The 22,550-nt window shown below is 43.2% G+C and overlaps 1 protein-coding gene across 2 annotated transcripts in view; it reads right to left on the bottom strand.

Annotated features, from left to right (window-relative positions):
* The window catches only part of TMTC1 (transmembrane O-mannosyltransferase targeting cadherins 1), a 147,779-nt gene that overhangs the window by 67,681 nt on the left and 57,548 nt on the right, over positions 1-22,550 (bottom strand). For both annotated transcript variants that reach the window (XM_055808347.1, XM_055808345.1), the window contains exon 8: positions 10,737-10,926. In XM_055808347.1, the coding sequence (XP_055664322.1) occupies positions 10,737-10,926 (190 nt within the window). The remainder of the gene's footprint in view (positions 1-10,736; positions 10,927-22,550) is intronic.

Below are 22,550 nucleotides of genomic sequence, written 5' to 3'. Positions count from 1 at the left end.
CCTCCATTATATCTTAAACAAACAACAAAAAAAACCACCAACAAACAAAAAAACAAAAAAAAACCACAAAAAAACCCACAAAAGAATAATTCCACCGACAAGCCAAATCAAAAACCAATAAAGAAGATTTTTTTTTAACCAGCTATTTTTCATAAACTTATCAAAGAACACCACTTCTCCCAAATGCAAAGCAAACAATTCTCACGCTATCCCAAACAAAATGGCAAAGAATCACTCCAAGGCCAAAACCCACCAATACAGCAGTAAATCTCAAAAAGTGCTTCCTTGGCATTTTGGGGGAAAAGGAAGTCTTGAGTTTACAACTGAACGAAATCTTCCCATGTTACATACTAGACATATTCCTGAGCCACAAATAAATATTTGCAGCCGACTGTTAAATCACAAGTCTTCCACAAGCCAGAGCCCACAAAGTACGAACACAGGAGGTTACGCAGATTACTTCAATATATCTGTCATAAACTATGGACTTGCATAAGTCCACTGTAAATTTCCTATTTTTCCCATTGAGAAAGCATCACCTGAGGTGCCAGATCCATTAAGGCTCACACTGTGATGGCAGGGCTTATGTTCATATCCCCTGGCGACTCCAACAGTTGAGGTGTTGGAAAGAGGAGCCATGAGAACAACCTTCCTCCTGACTGGACAAAGTTGCACCTTGGGGAAGACAGCAGCTGGGCGAACAAGTCCAAGCAAATTCCATACTGTTCTACTCTGGAATGTTTCCAAAGGTCTTTATACATGCTTGCCAGTTTGATGGGAAGGTGGCAATCAAATGGGTTTAATGTCTTCCTTTAACAGTTTACTTTGAGAATGAGGCAAGCGTTGCCTCTCCACCACTTAGAACCAACACCTCCATGGAGTAAAGACTTCCTTCCTACCAAAAGCATAAATCACCCTCTGCCAGCAAGCTCTGGATGGTCCACTGCAGCCAGTGAGACATTATACTTGGAACATCTGACTGCAAGTGCAAAAAAGCTCGTATCCAGGAAAGTTGGTAGTGCATGGCTGTATAAAAGCAATGATTGCTATTACACATTTTCAAACACTTGCAGGCCTAGGAGGTAAATGCATTATCCATCAAAGAAGACACAGAGATTCAAAGAATCACAGAAACACTTAGTTTGGAAAAGACTTTAAGATCATCAAGTCCAACTGTTAACCCAGAACTGCCAAGTCTACCATTAAACCATGTCCCTAAGCACCACATTTACGTGTTTTTTAAATACTTCTAGGGATGGTGGTTCCACCACCTCTCTAAGCAGCCTGTTCCAGTGCTTAACCACCCTTTCAGTGAAGAAATTTTTCCTGATATGAAATCCAAACCCCCCTTGGCACAATTCAAGACCATTCCCTCTTGTCCAATCACTCATTATTTAGGAGAACTGATCAACACCCACCTCACTACAGTCTCCTTTCAGGTAGTTGTAGAGAGCAATAAGGTCCTCCCTGAGACTCCTCTCCAGGCTAAACCGCCCCAGTTCCCCCAGCCGCTCCTCACAAGCCTTGTGTTCCAGATCCTTCACCAACTTCATTGCCCTTCTCTGGACATGGTCCAGCACCTCAGTGTCTTTCTTGAAGTGAGGGGCCCAAAACTGAGCACAGCATTTGAGGTTTGACCTCACCACAGAGTACAGGGGGACAATCACTGCCCTTGTCCTGCTGGCCACACTACTTCTGATACAAGCCAGGATGCTGTTGGCCTTCTTGGCCACCTGGGCACACTGCTGGCTGTCAACCAGCACCCCCAGGCCCTTTCCCACCAGGCAGCTTTCCAGCCTCTCTGCCCCAGCCTGTAGCGCTGTGTGGGGCTGGTGTGATCCAGGTGCAGGGCCCAGCACTGAGCCTTGTTGAACCTCATACAATTGGCCTTGGCCCATCGGTCCAGCCTGTCCAGATCCCTCTGCAGAGCCATCCTGCCCTCCAGCAGATCAACTCTCCCCCCGCAACCTGGTGTCATCTGCAAACTTACTGAGGGTGCACTTGATCCCCTCATCCAGATCACTGATAAAGATATTAAAGAGGACTGGCCCCAGTATTGAGCCCTGAGGAACACCACTTGTGACCAGCCACCAGCTGGATGTAACTCCACCACCGCTCTTGGGGTCCAGCCACCCAGCCAGCTTTTTACCCAGCATAGAGCACACCTATCCAAACCATGAGTAGCCAGTTTTTCCAGGAGAATGCTGTGGAACACGGTGTCAAAGCCTTTACTAAGCTGCAGGTCAACCACAGCCCTTCCCTCATTCACTAGGCAGGTCATCTTGTCATAGGAGATCAGGTTTGTCAAGCAGGACCTGCCTTTCCTAACTCAGTGCTGGCTGGGCCTGATTCCCCAGTTGTCCTGCATGTGCCACGTGATGGTGCTCAGGATGATCTGTTCCATAACCTTCCCCAGCATGGAGGTCTGGCTGACAGGCCTGTAGTTTCCCAGATCCTCCTTCCTGCCCTTCTTATAGATGGGCATCACGCTTGACCTCCCTGGTTAGCCAGGGCTATTGATAAATGATGGAGAGAGTGTGGCTTGGCAAGCTTTTCTGCCAACTCCCTCAGTACCCTTGGGTGGATTCCATCTGGCCCCATAGACTTGTGTGTGTCTAAGTGGAGCAGCAGGTCACTAAATGTTTTCTCCTGGACTATGGAAACTTCATTCTGCTCCTCATCCCTGTCTTACAGCTCAGGAAGCTACACGACTGTCTGTAGACCACAGACAGGATTGAACTTCTTCAGTTTACTCCTAACATCCATTCGTGCAAACCCTTAGCGCAGACTGCACACAAACTTAATTCATGTATTCCTGTTGTACCAGTCACTCATGAAGCCACAAGCAGCTCAGCAACAGGACTCCTCACTGGCCTGCACCAAACCACTGGCAGCATCTCAGCTGGCAAGAAGTCGAGATCTGCAAACATCTACTCTTGCACTTTCCACATATACAGTATTAAAGATAAAAGGGATGTTGTAGAAGCAGGTCAAATTCACTCTGCATTCATGCATATGGTGATAAAAAGCAAACTTAAGCTAATCAGGAATCAACCCTAGGGATTCATCCCTTCACAAGAAAAAAATCCTGTTGATGTAAAGTTCACAGAAGAAAGCACTGGGTGCTCCCAAGTCCCACCTCACTGGTGCAGGCACAGAGGTCATGGCAGAGCTGTACCACATTCCATGCACCATCAACATAGTCTCCTCTAGGTCACCAGCAGAAATCAGGATGGGACATGTACATCTGCATCTTCTGTGGCCAAACAGGAGGGCACTGTGGATCTGTGCCTGTTTTCGCCACCACTTCCAAGTGAATGGCGCCGTAAGTCAGGTGTCAACAGATGGTCTGAAAAACTCAAACATTTGGTAAGGAAAAGAAAATTGCCCAGCTTCAAATCTGGCTCAGACACCTGGCTTAATCAGATTGTTCCTACAAAAAGAGCCACAAACTCTGTAATCACTATAATTTATGAGGAGTTTTATTCTTTTATCTCATAATAAATTCTTTTTTTTAAAAAAAATCAGGATCTTCAGTAGCACCAGCTGCTTGAATGCCAGGCTTAACAACTCACTGTCTTCCTAAAATAACTCTGTTTTCTTCGGTGAGCATCTAGTTCTAAAAAATCACCGACAGTTACTACTGATTAGAATTAAGCAAATTTTATACTTCACAGATAGTCCAGAGCCATGGAGATTTCCAATGCTATTTTGACCATCACTGCTGAGTGCTTATTAACTACTTGACACATTGATCCTATTTTGAGCATTCAGCAACAACAAGAACTACTTTCCAGTTCACCAGTAGCAGTACCTGTTCAGGAACGGATGTACAGGCAAACATACACCAGTCAGAAACTGAATCAAAATCCTTGAAAGTATCACTGGATTCCTAACCCAGGATTATCTGAAGAGAAATCCTTGGCACATGTCTCAGAGCATTCTAACAAGATCATGCGCTTTCCATTTCCAGAAGGAAGCAAGCCCTGGTCTGTAAAACAGCTTATTTTTCAGAAATACTAAAAGTGCCTAAAAACTTTATTTACATCAGTGGGAACTGTGGATGCTCAGCAGCTCTGGAAATCAGGTTTTCAATTATGGAATAAAAGCAGACGGTAGTCCTTTCCCGATCCCATAACCCACAGTGGGGCACAGAAGTATATTCTACCAATATTTAACTTTTTGTATTAGTATCTTAAAGTAAAATTTTGGTATCTACTACTTCCTTTTTCTCTGTAAACCTCAGCTACCCATCCATTCAGATCTGTGTTTACAGACTCTCTCCCCAGGTTTCTAAAATTCCCTGAAGATATAAGCTCATTTTCCCAATCCTTAATCTCTGCAACCTTTAATTCCACTTGACAAGCCAATTTGAGCAGGATGCAGGAGCACATACGTCTTTGAAAGAAGTGGAATATTCCAAAAGGAAATAGGAAAGTCAACAAATTGCTCCAGGAATTAGAATAATGTTTTTGACCTTGTGGTTGTTTTTCCCCCTTCCCTTTCATTCTGTGACTGCAGTCTGCTTCACCATGTGGAGTGGCTGGAGAGCAGGAACCAAAAGAATAAAATTTAAACACATGCACACTGCTTGCAGTACATGACAGCATGATCTTTGGAAAAGCAACTCTGTTCATGGCAAATTTGCTCTCAAGAGGTAACACAGAACAAGAGGATCCTAACAAAAAAAAAACAACAAAAAAAAAATCACACAATAGTTTCATGCCTTAACATTTAACTAAGACCACAATGAGCATCATTATCTCCTGCAGCTGTAAATTTCTTGATCCTCATTCTAGCCCCCCTCTCCTACTCACCCACACTATTATGCCATTCCAAAACCTTTCAGCTCTGAGTGGCCTTGAAATATTAAATCAGAAGAAGAAAATGGTAGAAATAAAAAGAGCATCTTTAAAAATATAGTAATTCAGTGTTAATACGCTGAAAATGGCAGAACTACCTGGCCCTATGAAAATGAGCTACCTAGTGTGACAAACTCCTGCAGGAGTTAAGAGCCCATTTCGTGAGATGCTGAATATCTTCATGGTGAGCCAAATCAGAACTACTTCAGTGATGGCTGTATTTACTCAGAGTACCACACTCCAAACCTGTTATTTCAAACATCTACCAAGAAAGAAAAAAAATGATGCAAAAGGTATTTTGACAGTTCTTGTGCTTGCTTTTTAATTTAGAATAGCAACTGCATACAGACTGAGGAAGGTTTCTTCTTTTGCTCAAGTCTGTCAGCTGGCACAGCAAGCACCCTGGGAAGGCTTTCGTGTTTCTTCCAGCCCCACCAGGGACCAGGAGCTGATCCACTCGCAGCACTCATCAGAGCAGAAATACAGCTGCCAAGGCACACAGGGCACCTGCAAGGGACTCCCCACCTTCCTCCAGCTTCCACTAAACAGAGCCTTTCTGGCTTATTACTCTCTCCCCGCAGAAAACATTAACAACAGAAGCCGCACAGAAAAACCTTGCTGCTAAGGATTACGAACATCAGTCCTGACCTTCTCTCTGTGTGGAAGGAATTCAAGTGGGCCCTCAGGAAAATGAAAGCAGGATTTATTTTAAATGGACCTTTTATGAAAATGACTGTGGTTTCCAGCTCATCAGATAAACCCTGTCGATAAATAGCTTTATTCACCCTTGCCATGCCTTTGAAGCAGGTATTGTTCTGGAAGTGTTGTGGCATATGAATTTTGCTAGGCATACTTTCTAACTATGCTGGTACTACTGTAGAATATTATAAAAGGCAATTGTTCCCCAGAAAGGTCCATAAGCTGTGATTTATTAATGAAATGCCAAACCTGGGAAACGAGGCAAAGGTCTCAGGAGTGCACGGTAAAGTAAATAGCGTGATAGAACACACATAATGAGTGCTAGCAAAAACAACAGAAACATGCTCACAAAGGGAGATGCAAATGCATTCCTCTCCTTCATGGTATTAAACATTTTCAGCCAAGAAATAGTCTGTGAGTGACTGAGGAATATGCTTAGATGATATTCAGACATCCAGATAAATGGCAATATGATGCCAATTAAAGCACGAATTAAAGTCGTTAAGTATAAAATGCCTTGTCTTGGCTAAGAAGCACTATGCAGAGAAATATAAAGAGGCAGCATTACCTTAAAATTAGACCTGGAGGAAAAAACAACCAACTGTAGCATATGAAAGGATAGTAACACATATCTCAGTTGCATGTAATGAATATAACCAGAAAACCATCACACCTTCCTGTACCATATGTAGCCACATCACACAGAACAGCAAAGCATGTTCTTTAAAGAGGTTTATCCTAGAGGACACTAGAGACTATTTTTTTTAATTGATGTGAAACATAAGTAGCAGTTCTGCTGCACATCAATATGTGTTCCTGCTGAATAGTAGAAGGTGCTGTGAACCACCACGAGGTACCTCCATAGCACTGGTCATGAGCACAAATGCAAGACAAGGGCCAAGCAGCATGAGGCGCAATACATTCCCCCAGACTGATCAGATACAAAAGCTACTGTTTCAAATTAGTTTTCCAGATCACCTTGCTCCAAATTTCCCCATCACACACACATGACTTTTCCCACTATCAGCCCTCAGGTACCATACAGAAAGCAGTATCTGATCCATCATGTGCTCTGTACATACGTTCATAGCTACAACCACAGGACAAGCTGCATTTTAATCACACTGCTAATTAAGCAGCGACCTAAAAATGCCAGGCACAGTGGTGTTTCAAACATCTGAAGGGTCTTCCTTTCATGCTCACTGAATTATTATGACATGTCAAAGAAATAACTGTCATCCAGACGCTATGCCAAGAACTGTCCTCTCTCTAGTTCACCAGGTGCTCACCATTTCTTCCCGTGTAGAAAGGCAGTGCTATGGGCCCTTGCATATGCTACTGGCCCTTTGAAGCATCAGGTAGATTATTTCTCTGGCCTTGTAACTGGTGGGCTTGGCAACCAAAAAGATAGCACTTCATCCAATCCACTGGTACCTGAGTAATCTACCTGGTTCCAAAGCTGGAAGACAGACAATGTCAGTTCCTTGCAGCTGAGGCTGTCTTTGAAAATGAACAATAAACAATTCTCATCATCTTTTCCCAAATATTATTATTTTTCTGGCCCGCAGGCATTTGCAATAGCATCCCCAGCCTTTGTTACATCCCCAGCATGCTACTCGAAGCCCAACCAGGCTGGGTGAGGAAGTTCACTGCAAAGAGCTGAAGAGAACTTGAGCATTTCGAGACCCACTGGTGACTTCTTGGTGCTCAAGAGAGGCCAATTTTCAGAGCATGCTGTGAAGGCATCTGCATGGTGAAAAATCAAGTCTCAAAACATTTCAAAGAGGTGCTTAATGACAGAATGAAACTTTGCCACGTTAGTCACTATGGAAAAATCTTGGCCAGAAATGACACCAAGGTCCTTTACTCCCACAGTGGGAGATGCAACAAGGGGCAGGCCTTTTCTTAACTCCCATCAGGCCTCCTGAAGATGGACATTAATTGTCATGTGCTCATGGGGAGCTCTTTGGCCAATAAGCAAGAAGGATTGACACTAACTACGCAGATGAAATGATCCAGCAAATACAAGTTATGTACAAGGAATTAACAAAGCAATTTTTCAAGTGACTTCCTCATTAAGTAAGGAGGACAACAGTGAAAGTGCATGAGGTGGACAAGAAGGGAGGCTTCTCTTGCCCGACAATAACAAACTGGAAAGCTGCCTTCACTGTTTCTGCAGTTTTCAGCATTAAGAACCCCACCCAGTAACAGATTATGTTCCAAGCAAAGCACTTATGGGTAGGAATCTTGCACTGTTTCTTCTCCTTCTGAGGTACGACAACGTTCACGAAGTGAAATGGAACAAAAAAGCTTCATCCCTTAGATGTCCTTTATCAGCACTACACACACATGCCAACAGGGTTATTAACCTAATCACAAACATCAACAACAAATTAGCCCTGTTTAAAATTCAATGGCAACAAAGGCAGAAATCCAATACACGCATTCTCTAATTACAGTCCATGTAATATATTCTGCAAGTCTCCTGTGAGCTTGTTTTGTGGCTGCACATTCATTGCCTCTTGCCACTGAAAATCAGTTCAGTGTTCACTGCACAGTCTTCACTTCTGCCAAAATCATTTCTAGTATTTCCATTCTCCATACCACAGAGAGGAAAGTGTTAGTGCCAATGAGAATGAATGTGAGGTTTTGTCCTCTCTTACCCCTGCACACCTACACACTCAAATGAACAGCACACAAACGGCATGCCTGTTCACTCTAAAACCATTCCTTAGAAAATTGCAAGCTATTGCTTCCAGTTTAGACTTTGCAATGAAAGAGGAGAGAAAAATGGCTGCTAAAAGAGTTCTGTGCATTTGTTGCGAAAAAAAAAACCAGAACACCTTACACTTTATGAAATATGAAAAATTAACTGATGCGTCTCATGCTGCCTACACCCTGCAAAATACTGAGAAATAGCCTGCCTGGGGCTTCACTGAAGGATGGTCCTCCTTGAGGGGAACAATGTCATATGAAAGGCCACTGCTGTTGCATTTGGAAAGAAGCTTTCTTAAGACCCTAACATAATGAATTGTGGCTGCAGTTCACATGTCCTGAACTTCCCTCTCCTAGCTGTAGAAGACATTCCCAAGACTGTCTAAAGCCAAACAGGACAATTTATTTCCAGGAAATGTGCCTCTTCCTACTGTTTGCTTGCCTCAATAATTCATTCTGCTCGGCACCACCCAATCAGCTTCATACCACTTCGTGGCAGTATCAAAACTGGGGTTAAGAGAGTCATTAAAAATAAAATAGAAAATAGTTTTAGATATTCAGAACTTCCTGAAAAGCAGAATATCTCAGCTACCTCTAATTATACCTACAGCTGTGGGAAACATGTCCAAGTTGACCCCCTGGGACCATTACCAGTTCTGTGTTCACAGTGGGTTTGCTGGGAGGCTGTGAGTAGAGACTGATTAGAGCACTTCGTCAAGAATAGGTGATGGTTCTGGTTTTACTTGGCTTAGACACAAAAGCAGATCACTTCAGGTTCAACTTATTCTGAGTTTAGGGTTTTCAAGGATAAACACAAAGGAATCTACAAGATTAATTTCAAAGCATCCACTAAGTAAATGCTTGGAGAATTAAATTTGTGTTGCTTAACGCAACATTAATAGTGGTTAAGAGCAAAGCAGAGAACTTACTCTTACAAAAAATAAGAAGTGGCAGCTTCAAATCAAGCAGTGTTATTCATAAATCCAGACTGAAATGTTTTGCCTTTAAGGAAAAAAAAAAAAAAACCAAAAAAAACCCAGATGGAAAAGAAGTACGGTAACTTCTAGACACTTAATGCACAAAGTATTTTGAAATATTTTGGGTTTTAGTTTGAGAGAAGACAAACTATTCAGGTACCCAAAGCAATCCTTCTGGATTATTGTTTTACCCAAAATAACACAAAACGTCTTTGGATAATCTTGGAAGATTTTTTTTCCCAGCAAACCAACAACATTAATCTTATACATGGTACCAATTCCAACAACAGGAGAAGAAATGAAAAGCAACCAAAACTTCAAAGAACATGGGATAAGATTTTTCAGAAGTATTCAGTACTGGGCTAATGAGAATTTTATCATTAACTTCCCTGGGAACAGGATTAGGTCTACTACAAACACTTCTGAATATCTCTAGCAGTGAGTAATGAAAACAGGAGGAATACAAGATGATGTACAACCTGCAGGTAGGGCTAGTGAATACCCTATAGGGTATTTTCCTATATTTCCCATACAGCATCAGTCAATGTATAACCTAAATTAATGACTCCAGAGTCTCAAACTGCTTGGTTCATTTTCTGTCTCTTATCAGGAGCACAGGAAGACTGCCAGGGTAGAGAGTGAAGCACGTACGTGACCTGCACATTTTAGCATAACATAGGTATTAAAAACCTGTCACTCCCCTACTATGCTTTTCAGTGATAAGTATGTTTAAGGAAGAGAAACTTCTGCACTATTTAAAAAATGATTACCAATACCTCTCCTAAAGAAGCCTCCACAACAGAGCTGAAGGAGGAATAGCTTGCAACTTTCTATGATCCACACAAAAGCCCCCTTCCATGTAAGTGCATATCTGATCTGTGACAACTCTAGTACAACCTCACTTTCATTTCTGCCATACAATTAATGGTGGATCTGGAAAGGTGAACTGTGAAGCATGGCTTACCAACTGTATTATTTACGCTAAAAAACAGTTTCCAGATCATTTCCAATTTCCACATTCCATTACTCTGCTGATGGGAAATCTTCTTATCAAGATGTATCCACGTTTAGGTTTTAGAAGCATAGCAAAGGTACGAATAAAATAACTGATTTTATTTTCAAATGGCTCTACAGATGACAGGTCCCAGTCCTGTCTGAAGCAAGCGACTAAGAGCCTAATGACTATGGGAGAGGCAGAGATGCTTAACAACTTCAGTGGGGTTTGGATCATTAGCAGTAATTGAATGCAGTACTCCAGGCCAAGTTTTGCCCTCAAATCAGACCAATTAGAGACTGAGACATTGAACTAGAGGGACATTTTTATCTGTTATGCTTGCCTGCATTAGTTATATAGTGGTATGTTTTTTTCATCTCGATCCAATGCATTTGAGAGGAAAACTCATGCCTACTGACCATTACATCTGAAGATTAGGACACAAAAGATTTTAAACAAAACATTGTATTGCATGTCTTTTGGTGTTACCTTGAATGCAGCTATACAGTGCAGGCTAAGTAACATCATCACCAGCACCAGGAACACTGTGGCTAAGTTCCTCACATCCCAAACAGACTCGACCAAAGGGATGCTGCCGACCTGCCAGTCATAGCACAGGGTGATCGGTGCCAGCAGAAGCCATGCATTGAAGGCCAGAAGGTAGGAGTAAGTTAGAAACCTGCAAAAGAGAACAGGTAACATAATACATGAAATGACCGCCAACATATGAAACGTTTTTCTTTGGCAATTAACACATACTATATGGAAGCATGGGGGAGAAAAAAAATCCCAACCCACCAAAAACCCACAAAACTCTGCACACACAGGCAATACCACAACTTTCTGTCAATAAAGAGATGATGCTAACATAGGTAAGGGGCACTTCAACAGAACGTTTAAAGAAATAACATAAAATCAATAATATTTGCATGGTTTCTGTGCACCAGCCTTTGGAAAATTAAGAGGTCTTCATCTCCTATTGAATGTTAAATTTTTGAAGTGACTTTCTACCAACTTCAACAATAAATGAATAATAACTAAGCAGGTACATACATATATTGAACTGCTACACAGTTCACTGCATCGCTCCTGCAACACAAAATGTCCTTCTAGCTGAGGTTAACTTACAATTTATGATTTCTCCTATGTGCACAATATTGAGCAATTAAAATTCAGACCTTTTCTCTTCGCATCCCAGCACAGAGAGGAAATACAGAAGAAGGGAAGCAGACAGTGATTCTTGGCTGATCCCATCATAGCTTATTAGGGCTGGGGGCAGTTTGCATGAGATGGGCCACAGAAGCGATGGAGAAGCAGGGAGCCTTTCAAAGTGGTGTAACCTTCATTAATTGGTACTCTCAGCAGAGAGGAAATTAATGGGGAATGGAAATGGGAAACATGCTGCCCTCTGGGAAGTATGCAGGTTTTCAGAAGACTGAGCAAGAACAGCATATGTATGATTGGACTAAAGAAAACAAGAAAAAAGGGGGGGGGGGGGGGGAACACTAAGAAAAAAATAAAATCAAACCAACATCCCCTCTCCCTCTCAGCCTTTTGCTGCTTGGCACCTACTTGCCCAACGCACATCCCCCTCAAACCACATTTATAAAAGTTCAAATACTTTTGTATGCAAGAGGTTGGAGATTATTACAGCAGTCATGAAGTCAACCAACCAACATTGCAACAGTCTTAGAACAGACAAAATCTTCCTTGGTTTGCAGATGGAAAATCCACATTATGAACAGCACCAAAGATGGCAGCAAATACTCAAAAAGAAATGAAGTTATATTCTACCCTGCATAGGATTTCTTCCATCTGAGCCTGCTTTTGCTGTTGTTACCACATGCAGTTGCTGCAGTACCTTAGCAGGTTTATTAAAACAATAACAAAGGATGCCCAAGAGATGTCACGCCATGTGGACAGAGAATTGTTTCACTCACCACTTACAGACATGCCTCTTTGGGGTCAAAATGCATCCCCTTACAGCAGCACTTAACAACATTATATTGTATTTGTTGCAGAAGGGGTAAGACACCAAAGCTAAACGTGACTCCAGGCAGGCAGGATGGAAGTTCCCAGATGGGTGCTGTGCCAAGACACAGGGATGGAACAGGCCTAAATTTTTTGTGAAACCATGTTTAAATAACGACAGACAGTTAGGATATCAGTTTATCTTCTCATCTGAAAAAAAAAAATATCTGCAGCAGCACAGAGACCCAAAAGAAGGGAGGCTTACAGAGCTGGAATAACATCTCATTGTAAACAGTGGAAAAGACACATTCTCATTTCCCTGCAAATCTTTCTAAGCTCCCAGTTCTGATGGAAAACTGAATATTCCGACATTTTTAAGGTTTTCAGCCATTTAGTATGTTTCTATGCCTCCATTTTCCTCCCCTCCCCCCTCTGAGGTAGTAAACAAGGGGAAAAGTGAGAGAAAATCCATCTTCTCTCTGAACGGAGGCAGTGATTAAAAAGCCAGTTTCTATTTAAGAAAGCATCCCTCAAAAACATAATCTAATTTTAACCAATCTCCTCTTACAATTTTGATTGTTCACTATTTCTAAAGAAACAAATACATCTTTTCTAGTCACCAAGCCAATCTTTTCTGGACCTCATTACAGAGAAACGCAGCAATGCAAAATCTGGTGGAGCTTAATCACAAGGCGCTCACTCGTGATGTTACATGTGGCCTGGCCTCACCTCTGCTCGGCTGCGATACAAAACAAGACTTCTGTATCAGCCTCAACACAACGTCAACCAAGAAAAGGTTGCCAGCATCTATTTACAGCTACTTAAAAGCCAAACTGAGATCCATTTCTAGCTTTACTTTTAAAAGAAAAAGTATGTTCATTTATGTCAATCTGAATAATGTCATGGCATACAATACTGTTACAAGTGTGTACATTAGGATTTTCAGCAGTACTGACTTAGTTTTGCACTTGATGCCTTAGGAGAGCCCAGCTTTTGGAGGGAGTGTCCTTTTATGCCATGGCATATTAACATTTTCAATAAGTACCACAATATTCGTGGAAGTTTGTATGCAAACCAAAACACATACGAGAAACCCTCCCCAACTTACTCAGGCTGGGCTGTTGAGTAGGAAGGACCGACACAACATTTGGGATCTTTACAAAATGCACCACTGCAAAAGACAGACTAGTTGCTTTTCTGCATCTTCACTGATAAGGTGGGAGCTAATAAAATGTTATGCAGCACAGAATAAATAAACACAGTTTGCTGCCACAACAAATTGAGTCAGTTTAACAAATTGTGCTGGTTTTGGCTGGGGTAGAGTTAATCTTCTTCATATTGGCTAGCATGGAGCTGTGTTTTGGATTTGTGCTGAAAACAGTGTTCATAATACAGGGATGTTTTCATTATTACTGAGCAGCGCTTACACAGAGCCAAGGGCTCTTCTGCTTCTCACCCCATCTCAGCAGCGAGCAGGCTGGGGGAGCACAAGAAGCTAGTGGGGGACACAGCCAGGACTGCCGACCCCCACTGACCAAAGGGATATTCCATGCCATAGGACGCCATACTCAGCATATAAAGTTGAGGAAGAAGAACGAAGGGGGGGATATTCAGAGTGATGGAGTTTCTCTTCCCAAGTAACCGTTACATCTGATGGATCCCTGCTTTCCTGGCGGTGGTTGAACACCTGCCTGCCCATGGGAAGTGGTGAATGAATTCCTTGCTTGTGCTCACTGCTTTTGCATCACCTATTAAACTGTCTTTATCTCAGCTCACAAGTTTTCTTACTTTTACTCTACTGATTCCCCCATCCCACTAGCAGGGGGCAATGAGCGAGTAGCTGTGTGGGGGTTAGTTGCCAGCCAGGGTTAAACGATGACACAAATTTTAAGAGGAATTCGAGGTAGCCAGATCAACTGAGTTAATGCATTTCTGTGGAAGGTTAGGACAAACTGCTCTTGAAAATGAGAAGACATGTGCTGATCAGGAGGGGGTTGTAAACAAGTCTCTCTTTCCATGTGCTTGTGAGGTTTCTGTCTTCCTTGGGAGCCATGTGCACAACTTGCTGCCAGAGGCAGGTCCCAGAGGGGATGGACAATCACCCCATTCCATTACAGCAATAATTAGTCTCTTAAATACACTCTGCCAACAGCAGTGAATAATTTTAAAGCCTATGACAGTCGTTACCATCTATATACGGTCAGCTGGTTCACCTGTCCAGACACCCTACTGGAGAGCCCTTGGCCACATCTCTTGTCATCAAGCCTGAACACTCTCATTGACTGTGCATGTGCCATTAGCAGGCACAGAAGCAAGATCCAGCAGGGCAGTGCCTGATTTCAGGAGGCATTTATAAGCTGCAAGAAAGCCTTGAGCAAGCTCTGATCCAGGCAAAAGTTTGGATATGCTTTCGGCATTGGTAACCTATCCTTGAATACAATGGATGTCTGTATAAAATAAAGCTATCGCTATTCTAGATACTAGGAACAGAAAAATAACAGGATGCTAATAATAGTTACTGACAATTCAGTACTGCTTTTTACTTATGGCTGTCAAAAGCACATGATACTCCTTTATATCTGTGTGGTTCTCATACTACAAGGCTAATCAGGAAGAAAGCTAAATGCAGGAGAAACTTTGGAAGAACCCTCTCACCAAAGCTGACACCTCAAGGAAATAATTGGCAAATTTTGAAAAGACTCAAAGATTCACAGAATCACTCCAGGAGCTAATTGCATTTCAGCAACCTACCTGCAAATGGTAACAAAAGTATTTTCTTTAAATTAGTTGACTAACTGAATTATATTTTAAATTAAAGATCTTTATATTGCTGTTCATGTCCACTGGAATTCCAAGGAAGAAAAATCCCTGCGTGTAACATCTCCTACTCCATCAATTAATCTCAGGCAAAACAGTGTTACTGGTGAGGTGACTGGAAGAATCTGCCTCTTGATGGGCAATCGGTTTTCCCTCGGGATGGGTAACATCATTTGCATTACAGCAGAGTTGTTTGGGTTTTTGCTATTTGCAAACTGAACACGGAAATCCAAGTTTCAGCGAGTATCAAGTGTTTCCTTTTCACTTCTCTGCCATGTTCATAAAACCAGCTCCTCCTGTAGGTAGCCGGTGTTGTCATGGCAATCCTGTTTGCTTAGTTTTAAATTTTGTTGTTTAAATGTACTGTTGTGTGCCATGTTTGAGATAAATACAGGGTGACTCGTATCTACAACCTGTTGCAAGATACAACTACCTGAATTAATTGCTTCTGTTGCAAAAATGAAAGTAAAGGGCACTACCTAAAGCCATAAACAATACAACAGAAAAAACACTTGAGAGATCATCTGTTACCCTTTACTGTAATCAAGACTAACAAACTTGGAAAAGCCATAGTCTCAGCTCTGCCAAATCCAGGCGATCACAGCATGTGAGGATTATGAGACTAGCTAAAAAAAAAATATTACAAGATTTACAGAAATTTATGAGGAGTTTCATCTGCTTTCTGATTTTGGAGCATTTTAAGCTTTTCTACCCAGCACCCAGGGACTATGCTTACAGATTTCTTTCTAAAACTGAGCTACACAAGCGATCACAAGACTCAGACCATGCCCCACAGAAGCTGCATGGAAAAACAGGGGCCAGTGACTGTTCTTTGTAGGTGCACACAGTGGGTACAACCTACCACTTACCCAGTTCAGGGACAACCTGTCCCATTCCTGATAAGCAACCTTACCCCCAATGACCCAACAGGGTATCCACCTGCAAGCAGATTTTCCTGCATTGGAGATTTTAGCAAGGCAAAGGCAAAATATTCTCCTGGTTGGGGAAAAAATGGACCTATCTAGAAGACAGGTGATAACAGTGCACTTAATTGGTATTTGGGAAAAGAATGGGGTGTACGAAGAAGGGGGGATCTGAAACAGAAGCAGGAAGGTAGTTGTTGCCCTTTCAGAAGTCACAGACCTTGTTAATACTCTTCTGAACAGACACTACCAGTGAGCCAGGGAAGTTTCGGTTCACTGTAAGGGTGAGAAGAGCTCCTTTATTAGGGAAAAGAGCTTCTCACTTGCATTAACAGCTGAACTGATTTCAACTCAAGGCTTTCTTCATCCTCTACAAAGCCCTAAAACCAAGTGTGTTTGATGAGCCGCTTCACAATAATGTCCTCCTAGGACACATGTGGCTGCAGTTATAACCAGGTGGTGGTATTTAAGGATATTGTCTTAAAATTGTATATATTTGCACTTCCCCTGGGGAACTGCCAGTCCAGTCATACCTTCCCACATGAGTTTATTTTCCTGCTCTGTATACTGTCAGCCTAAACATTTTCTTTTCGTAGCCTTAGAAGAAAAATCACACTCTGCCTATGCAGCACATTCAGTGATGGAGTAAGACTACACAAGGAAGCAATAGACATTCCAATTTCAATTTAGCATCCAAATGCAAATATTGACTAGACAGAAAGTCCTTGTAACTGGAAAAAGTGCCTATGTGTTCCCTTTCATCAAAACTTTTGCATCTAGGGAAAAAAAGCTGTCAGTCAGTAGAGGACAGAGTACAAAAGACAAAGATAGAAATAAACAGACAGCTGCAGCTTCATGAATAGCAAGGTAACTCCTCTGGAAGGTGGGTTTATATGCACCCCGGGCACAGAGGGAAAGGCAGACTACGATGTGCTCTATAGCTTTACAGCCTGAAGAGCTTTGATCTGGTGAATGGCACCCTCCCAGTTGTTTCAACTCTGTGGCTAGGAATCTGAAAAATAACAAATTCTTGCAGAGTAGGCTTTCAAAGAGCCTGTGAATTTCCAGTGAAACCCGAGCCTGCTGTCAGAGTCTCAATGCTGGAAAACCTGAGACCGATCATGTACTGCTTTCCCTCCACAAAGCCCCGTGTGCTGTGGGTGAGAGCATGCCTTGTGATCAAACGTGATCCATAGCTTGCCACCGACAGCAACGCACTCCAGAAGTCACACAGCCAAAACCCCCAGCCATCAGTGGGCAACTGCTTCAGAAGAGGCTCACTGAGGTGGCAGGGGATGGAGCATCCACTGGACAGCCGCTGAGATACTGGTGGCTGATCCTCAGGAAATTAAAAACCAGACCTCATAAACCCGCTGTGATAACATTTCTGGAAACAGTCCATCGCACCCCAGAGCATTACCTACCCCACACTGGCGGGAGCCAAAGGGATGTCCTGGGCATGCTGCTTTGCCCCAGAGACTGGCTATGGTCCAGCCTTCCTGCGTGGAAGTACTCTGAAAAGCAAAATGCATCGCGCCTATAGGAGTCAGTGGCCTCTGCTTCGCCTGCACCCCCTCCACTGCACATGCAGGCTCTTGGAAGGGAAGGCTTGTTGTGTAACCAACACTTGCAGCAAGCACCATGGCCCATTAAAAATGCCTATCAAGCTGATTTCCAGAGCAGCAATACCTACCTGAGTTTATTCATTAAACCAAGAAAACTTAACTAAGAGAGATGCTGAAATCTTTCATGCGGCTCTGGGAACCTGCTACTGTAGGATGGCCTTTGCTTTGTAGCACCATCTTCCAGATAGGCTTTCCCCCAACCCCCAGCCCCCTTGAAATAAAGAATACATTTTACACTTAATGTATGGACTGTCTGGCCCCTGGGTAGGCATGACAGCAATTTTTACTGATGCTGTTGCTCTCCCCTTTGTCTAGAAGTAAGCCCTGAATGCTAGGTGCCTGCAGAGATTACAAGTGGGGCTGAACTTTTCCACTCAGGAAGCATGTGCAAGCCTGGATAATTAAGAACTGATGTCACAGGGGTCTATTTTAATTCCAGTTCCCAGCCTAAGGTCAGTGAAAATCCCATACCAGAGCAGATGCTGCACCTGACTTCTATTGTCTTGGCAGAGCTGGCTGGCACAGGGACCCACTTCTCCACACAGGTCTGTTGTGTACCTCTCAGTAGTTCATTCTCTTTGAATTTACAACTAGGATTATTAAATGCATTGCTCAGAAAACAGTCACAAATCTCTATGAAAAGGAGCATGTGCCAGTTTTTATGTGTAAGCATTTCTTCAGCTTTCCGAGGCACTGAATTCTCATTTACCTGATTGAAACAGCAAATACAGAAAGCCGGCTTACAGAGAGCAGTTCAACCGTAGGACAACGTTATCTCAAGGCAGTCTTAGTAGAAATGCATTAACTATTTAATACAACACCACAAAGAAGCCTGCTTCTTGCCCAGAGTGATCAGCCAAGGGAGGTCACAAGCAAATGCCACCAAAAATTAATATGACTTGACTCCCAAAGATATAGTTTAAAAAAACCCCATACTTTCTTAGTTTGAAATGGCTGGCAGGACTTAATCTGCTTCAAACACCTTGAGAGATGCTATACAACGGACTTTTCCCTTGTCTTACTATGGTGTTAGCAATACAATCCATTTACCTGGAGGCCTCCTACTTCTTTCCCCTCAAGAAGAGCAGAAGAAAGAAACATTGTGCAAAATGCCTGAAACATGACAGCCCCACCACTCAACGACCTGCTAGCACTTGAGCTGCACTTCAGTACACTGTTTACCTAAAGCTGGGTAGCTCTCAAAACCTTTTCAATTGCCTTCTTCCTCAACTTTCATCCAGTACAAGCCAGAATGTTTCAAAAGAGGTTTGAGATCAGGTTTTCTATTGCAACAGATCACCTATAGCAGTTTTTGGGATGGCAAGTCACAACGACAGGAAATCTATGTTCTTTAAGGCAGGTCACTGAAAGTACATCCCTTCTGCAGCATACAACAGCCTGCAATGGCAGAGCTTACAAACAGCAAGATTCCAAACACCTTCATTTCTGCCTTCGCCGGGAAAGGGAATGATGGACAGATTTCATCTTCTCAGATCACTCTTGCCAAGAAACACACTGAAGGACATGGAAATATGGCTTTCATTTATGTCACTGGAAGTTTTAATGTGTCTGGGAATATAATTTGTAATTTTAAGGACAGTAATTTAGTGAACATACCGAACATGATTATTCTTTTTAAAGACTAAAAAACTGTCACTATTCCAGCATATTTTGTCTTCCAATGGTTAAAGAAGTAATTATCTGTATAATTTATACGTTTGTGTTGCCCAAAACTGGGTACAGGTTACACAGAACACGTAGTCACGTTCTAAAGCCAAACTGGGCCACATCAAAGGTCTGTCCAGACCAGGTTCCTCTCTCCAGCAGTGACCAAAAATTAATGCCAAGCAAAGCATATAAGAACATGCTAATTTTTTCCCGTTTCTAGCTAGCATAATGTCCCCAAGTTGAACATGGTTTCTGCATATATAGTAGCCTGGATTTCTTTTTTTAACTTGGCAAATCTCTCTTTTGAGTCTGCATAAACTTTCAGCACACCCACAGCATCCTGCAGGAAGGAGCTCCCCAGCTGAACTACCTGTTGCAAGCCACCTCCTTGGCTTGCTTTGAACCTGTGTCCTCTTAGATTTAATTGATACACCTTAATTTCTATACGCTCCCCTCCTCCACACAGTCATGGATGCATAGACCTCTCTCACACCCTCAGCCATCTAATTTACACTACAAGCATCACAAGGGCTGACAAAATCTGACCTCATTACTCAATATTTTTCAAACCCACAACTTACACCTACCCCTACTCTAGCTCTAATAACCCTTGTGTTACGTTTATCAGGACAAACCACACCCGTACAGCTCACCAGCTGACACAGAAACCTTGCCAGAGTTAACAATACTCCTTTGGGTTCATCCTGTGTCAGCCAAAACCCCGACTCCAAATCTAACTATGCATTTCACAAAGACTGCCACACATTTCTAAATTACTGCTTTTCTTTTTTATTCTCCTTGTTGTCATCAGCCTTCCTCCTAGCTCCACAAAGTTGGCCGAGTCTTACAATAACATTCAACTCTGTTGAAAACCATAACACTCACCCTGCTGAGACATGCACAATAACCGCATTTCAAGCTCAGTGCAAATAAAGACGACTGCTTGCAAAGAGAAACTCCCATTTGTGCCCTGCATGATCCTCAGATTGCTACAAAACAACTTGCCCTCTGCCTGAGCACTAACCCTTGTTTCAGCCACAGTTAAGGTGTCAGTAACCACCTCAAGATCACCACCCAATGCTGGCCTTTGTTTTAGCTTCATGGGGCTTCTCCCTTCTGGTCTTGACACCAAACTTAGCTCTTCCACTTCCTTCCTCTCAACTCAATCCAACCTGCAAATAACATCCTGGCTTTAAATTCAGTGCTGTGACCTAACTACTGCCTTCAGAACCTCGTTAAAAGCTTCTCACAGCAACCCTTCATATGCTGCTGCTATAGGTGTCTACAGCTGAGGAACACACACTGCCTCACAGCTTCTCTGAGGCTGGGCCATAATACAAACTCTCCCGTGTGACTGGGGATCCACCAGCTGAGCAAGCAACCACACACACCAGCACCTACTTGGATGCTGAATATCTTCAGGCCTTGATGTCCTAGACCCTAATGTCACCCTTTACACTGGGGCCAGCAAGCTGTGTCACCTCCAAATCCACCCTCAAGCAATTTACTCAGCTTCTTACTTCCACCCTGTGGAAATACCAGGTTTTAAAAACAATCTTATCTCTTCAGCGTCCCTTTTCCTTGCAGTTCAGCTGAATGCCAGCCCAGTACCTCAGCCTAGCCTTCCCACCGGCCAGACACACAGCTCTTCCTAGAAATCAGGCCTACGGCACTCAGCCTTACTGGCTCCATCTGACATCCCAGTCCTGCAGTCATGATGACTGGCGCAATGTCAGCTCTGCAGCAGTAGCTTCAGCTCTGGCCACAGTAAGACAAATTCTCAGGTGAGAGTTATAGTTCGAGTCTGAATGAGGACATGAGGAAGGAAAAGGTTTGTTGCCAAGAGAGGGGCTGTGGTTAGTGGGTGCATTGTGGGGTGTCAGCTCAGAGACAGTCATTGGGTCTCTGTCTACCTTGCAGGATTGACCGCTCGCCCATTTAGCAAAAATTTGCCACCCAGCTGTCCAGAAACTTACCCTGAGTTATCATCCACATTGACTAATTCGTCTTCCTACAGCTCCGCAAGACTGGCAAGATACAACAATAAAAAAACAGCTCTCAACTCAGATTTCTTGTTTGCAGGTAAACCCCACAGGTATAACATGAAGACTACTGCCAGCAGCACAGCTGAGCCTATAGCTAGCTCTGAGGCAGTTGATGGCTTACTGACTATTTTGAAGTAAATTTCCTGGTTTCAGGAAAGCAGGTGTTACTGAGCAAGCCTAACGTGCTGGCAGGTGGATCCCGCAGGCTTACGACGGTGCATGGGATCAGGAAAGCCAGTCTTTGGCGATGTTCAGGTTGGCTGGTTGCAACTTCAAGGTGGTGGTCAGCTTAAGGTTTGAATTCAGAAAAACAAGACTTGCAGAGAAGAATTTATAGATATCTTCTGCAGATCCCTCACATCTAAGATGAAGGCTCGTGCCAGGAGACTTGGTTTAAGGTTAACAGAAGCTCAGGACCCAGCTTCTTTCTAGATCATACACTGCCCAGAGAGTGAGGACAGAGACTATCACAGGTCATCAACAAGATCCATGACAGGAGAAGTGGCAGATACTGAACTGCAGCAACTCACTGTCAGGGCCCTGATGAGCCTCACCTGGCCCTGCACCTAATGCCCATTGCTCTAGGAGCCCCATTTCAGCTCAGCCATGTCTCCTGGATGGCCCTTGGACCTGTTCTGTAAGTAGCTTGTCTCCCAGATGGACCCCGCACAGACACATGTTCTCACTTGTCCTTACTCTGGCCTCTCACCCGTTCTCCTGGACAGACTCTGGTCCTGTCTCCTGACTGGACTCTGACCGGGATTCAGTAACAAACCTACTTCACGGCTGCTGTTGTCAGGATCCAAGCCTGAACATCAGCTGTGGGAGGCTGGTGCCAGATCAGCAGGGAAGGAACTGACCAGCTAAATTTAACTTTGTGTGTTAGAAAGCCACATAACAGCTGGCATTGGGGCTTGCTGAAAGGATGGGTTTTCTGGATGGAAGACACAGGCTTCTGGGTAAATTGGCTAAAGTGAGGTTTAAGATCAAGCTCAGAAGAAACGGAACAGCTGACATAACTACAGAGTTTTAGAATCCCTCCAGCACAACAATACCAGTTTTTACTGGCAATGCTTTCCTTCATTAGGTTTGGAGCAGGTAGGTGTTGCTGAACTGATGGTGAAGCCAGGGCTGCTGCTGGGGCCAAGGAGGACCTCAGCCAGCAGCATTCTCACTTGTCTTTCATAAGGTTGTTAACAAAATCCATAGTGCTGGTGGTAAAAACAGTCACTGTTTCATACCCCAAGAATGGCT

The sequence above is a fragment of the Falco peregrinus genome, chromosome 6, assembly GCF_023634155.1.
Source record: "Falco peregrinus isolate bFalPer1 chromosome 6, bFalPer1.pri, whole genome shotgun sequence".
In the NCBI taxonomy this organism is placed as follows: domain Eukaryota; kingdom Metazoa; phylum Chordata; class Aves; order Falconiformes; family Falconidae; genus Falco; species Falco peregrinus.
The sequence above is the reverse complement of the archived record's forward strand: the minus strand, read 5'-3'. Positions and strand labels throughout refer to the sequence as shown.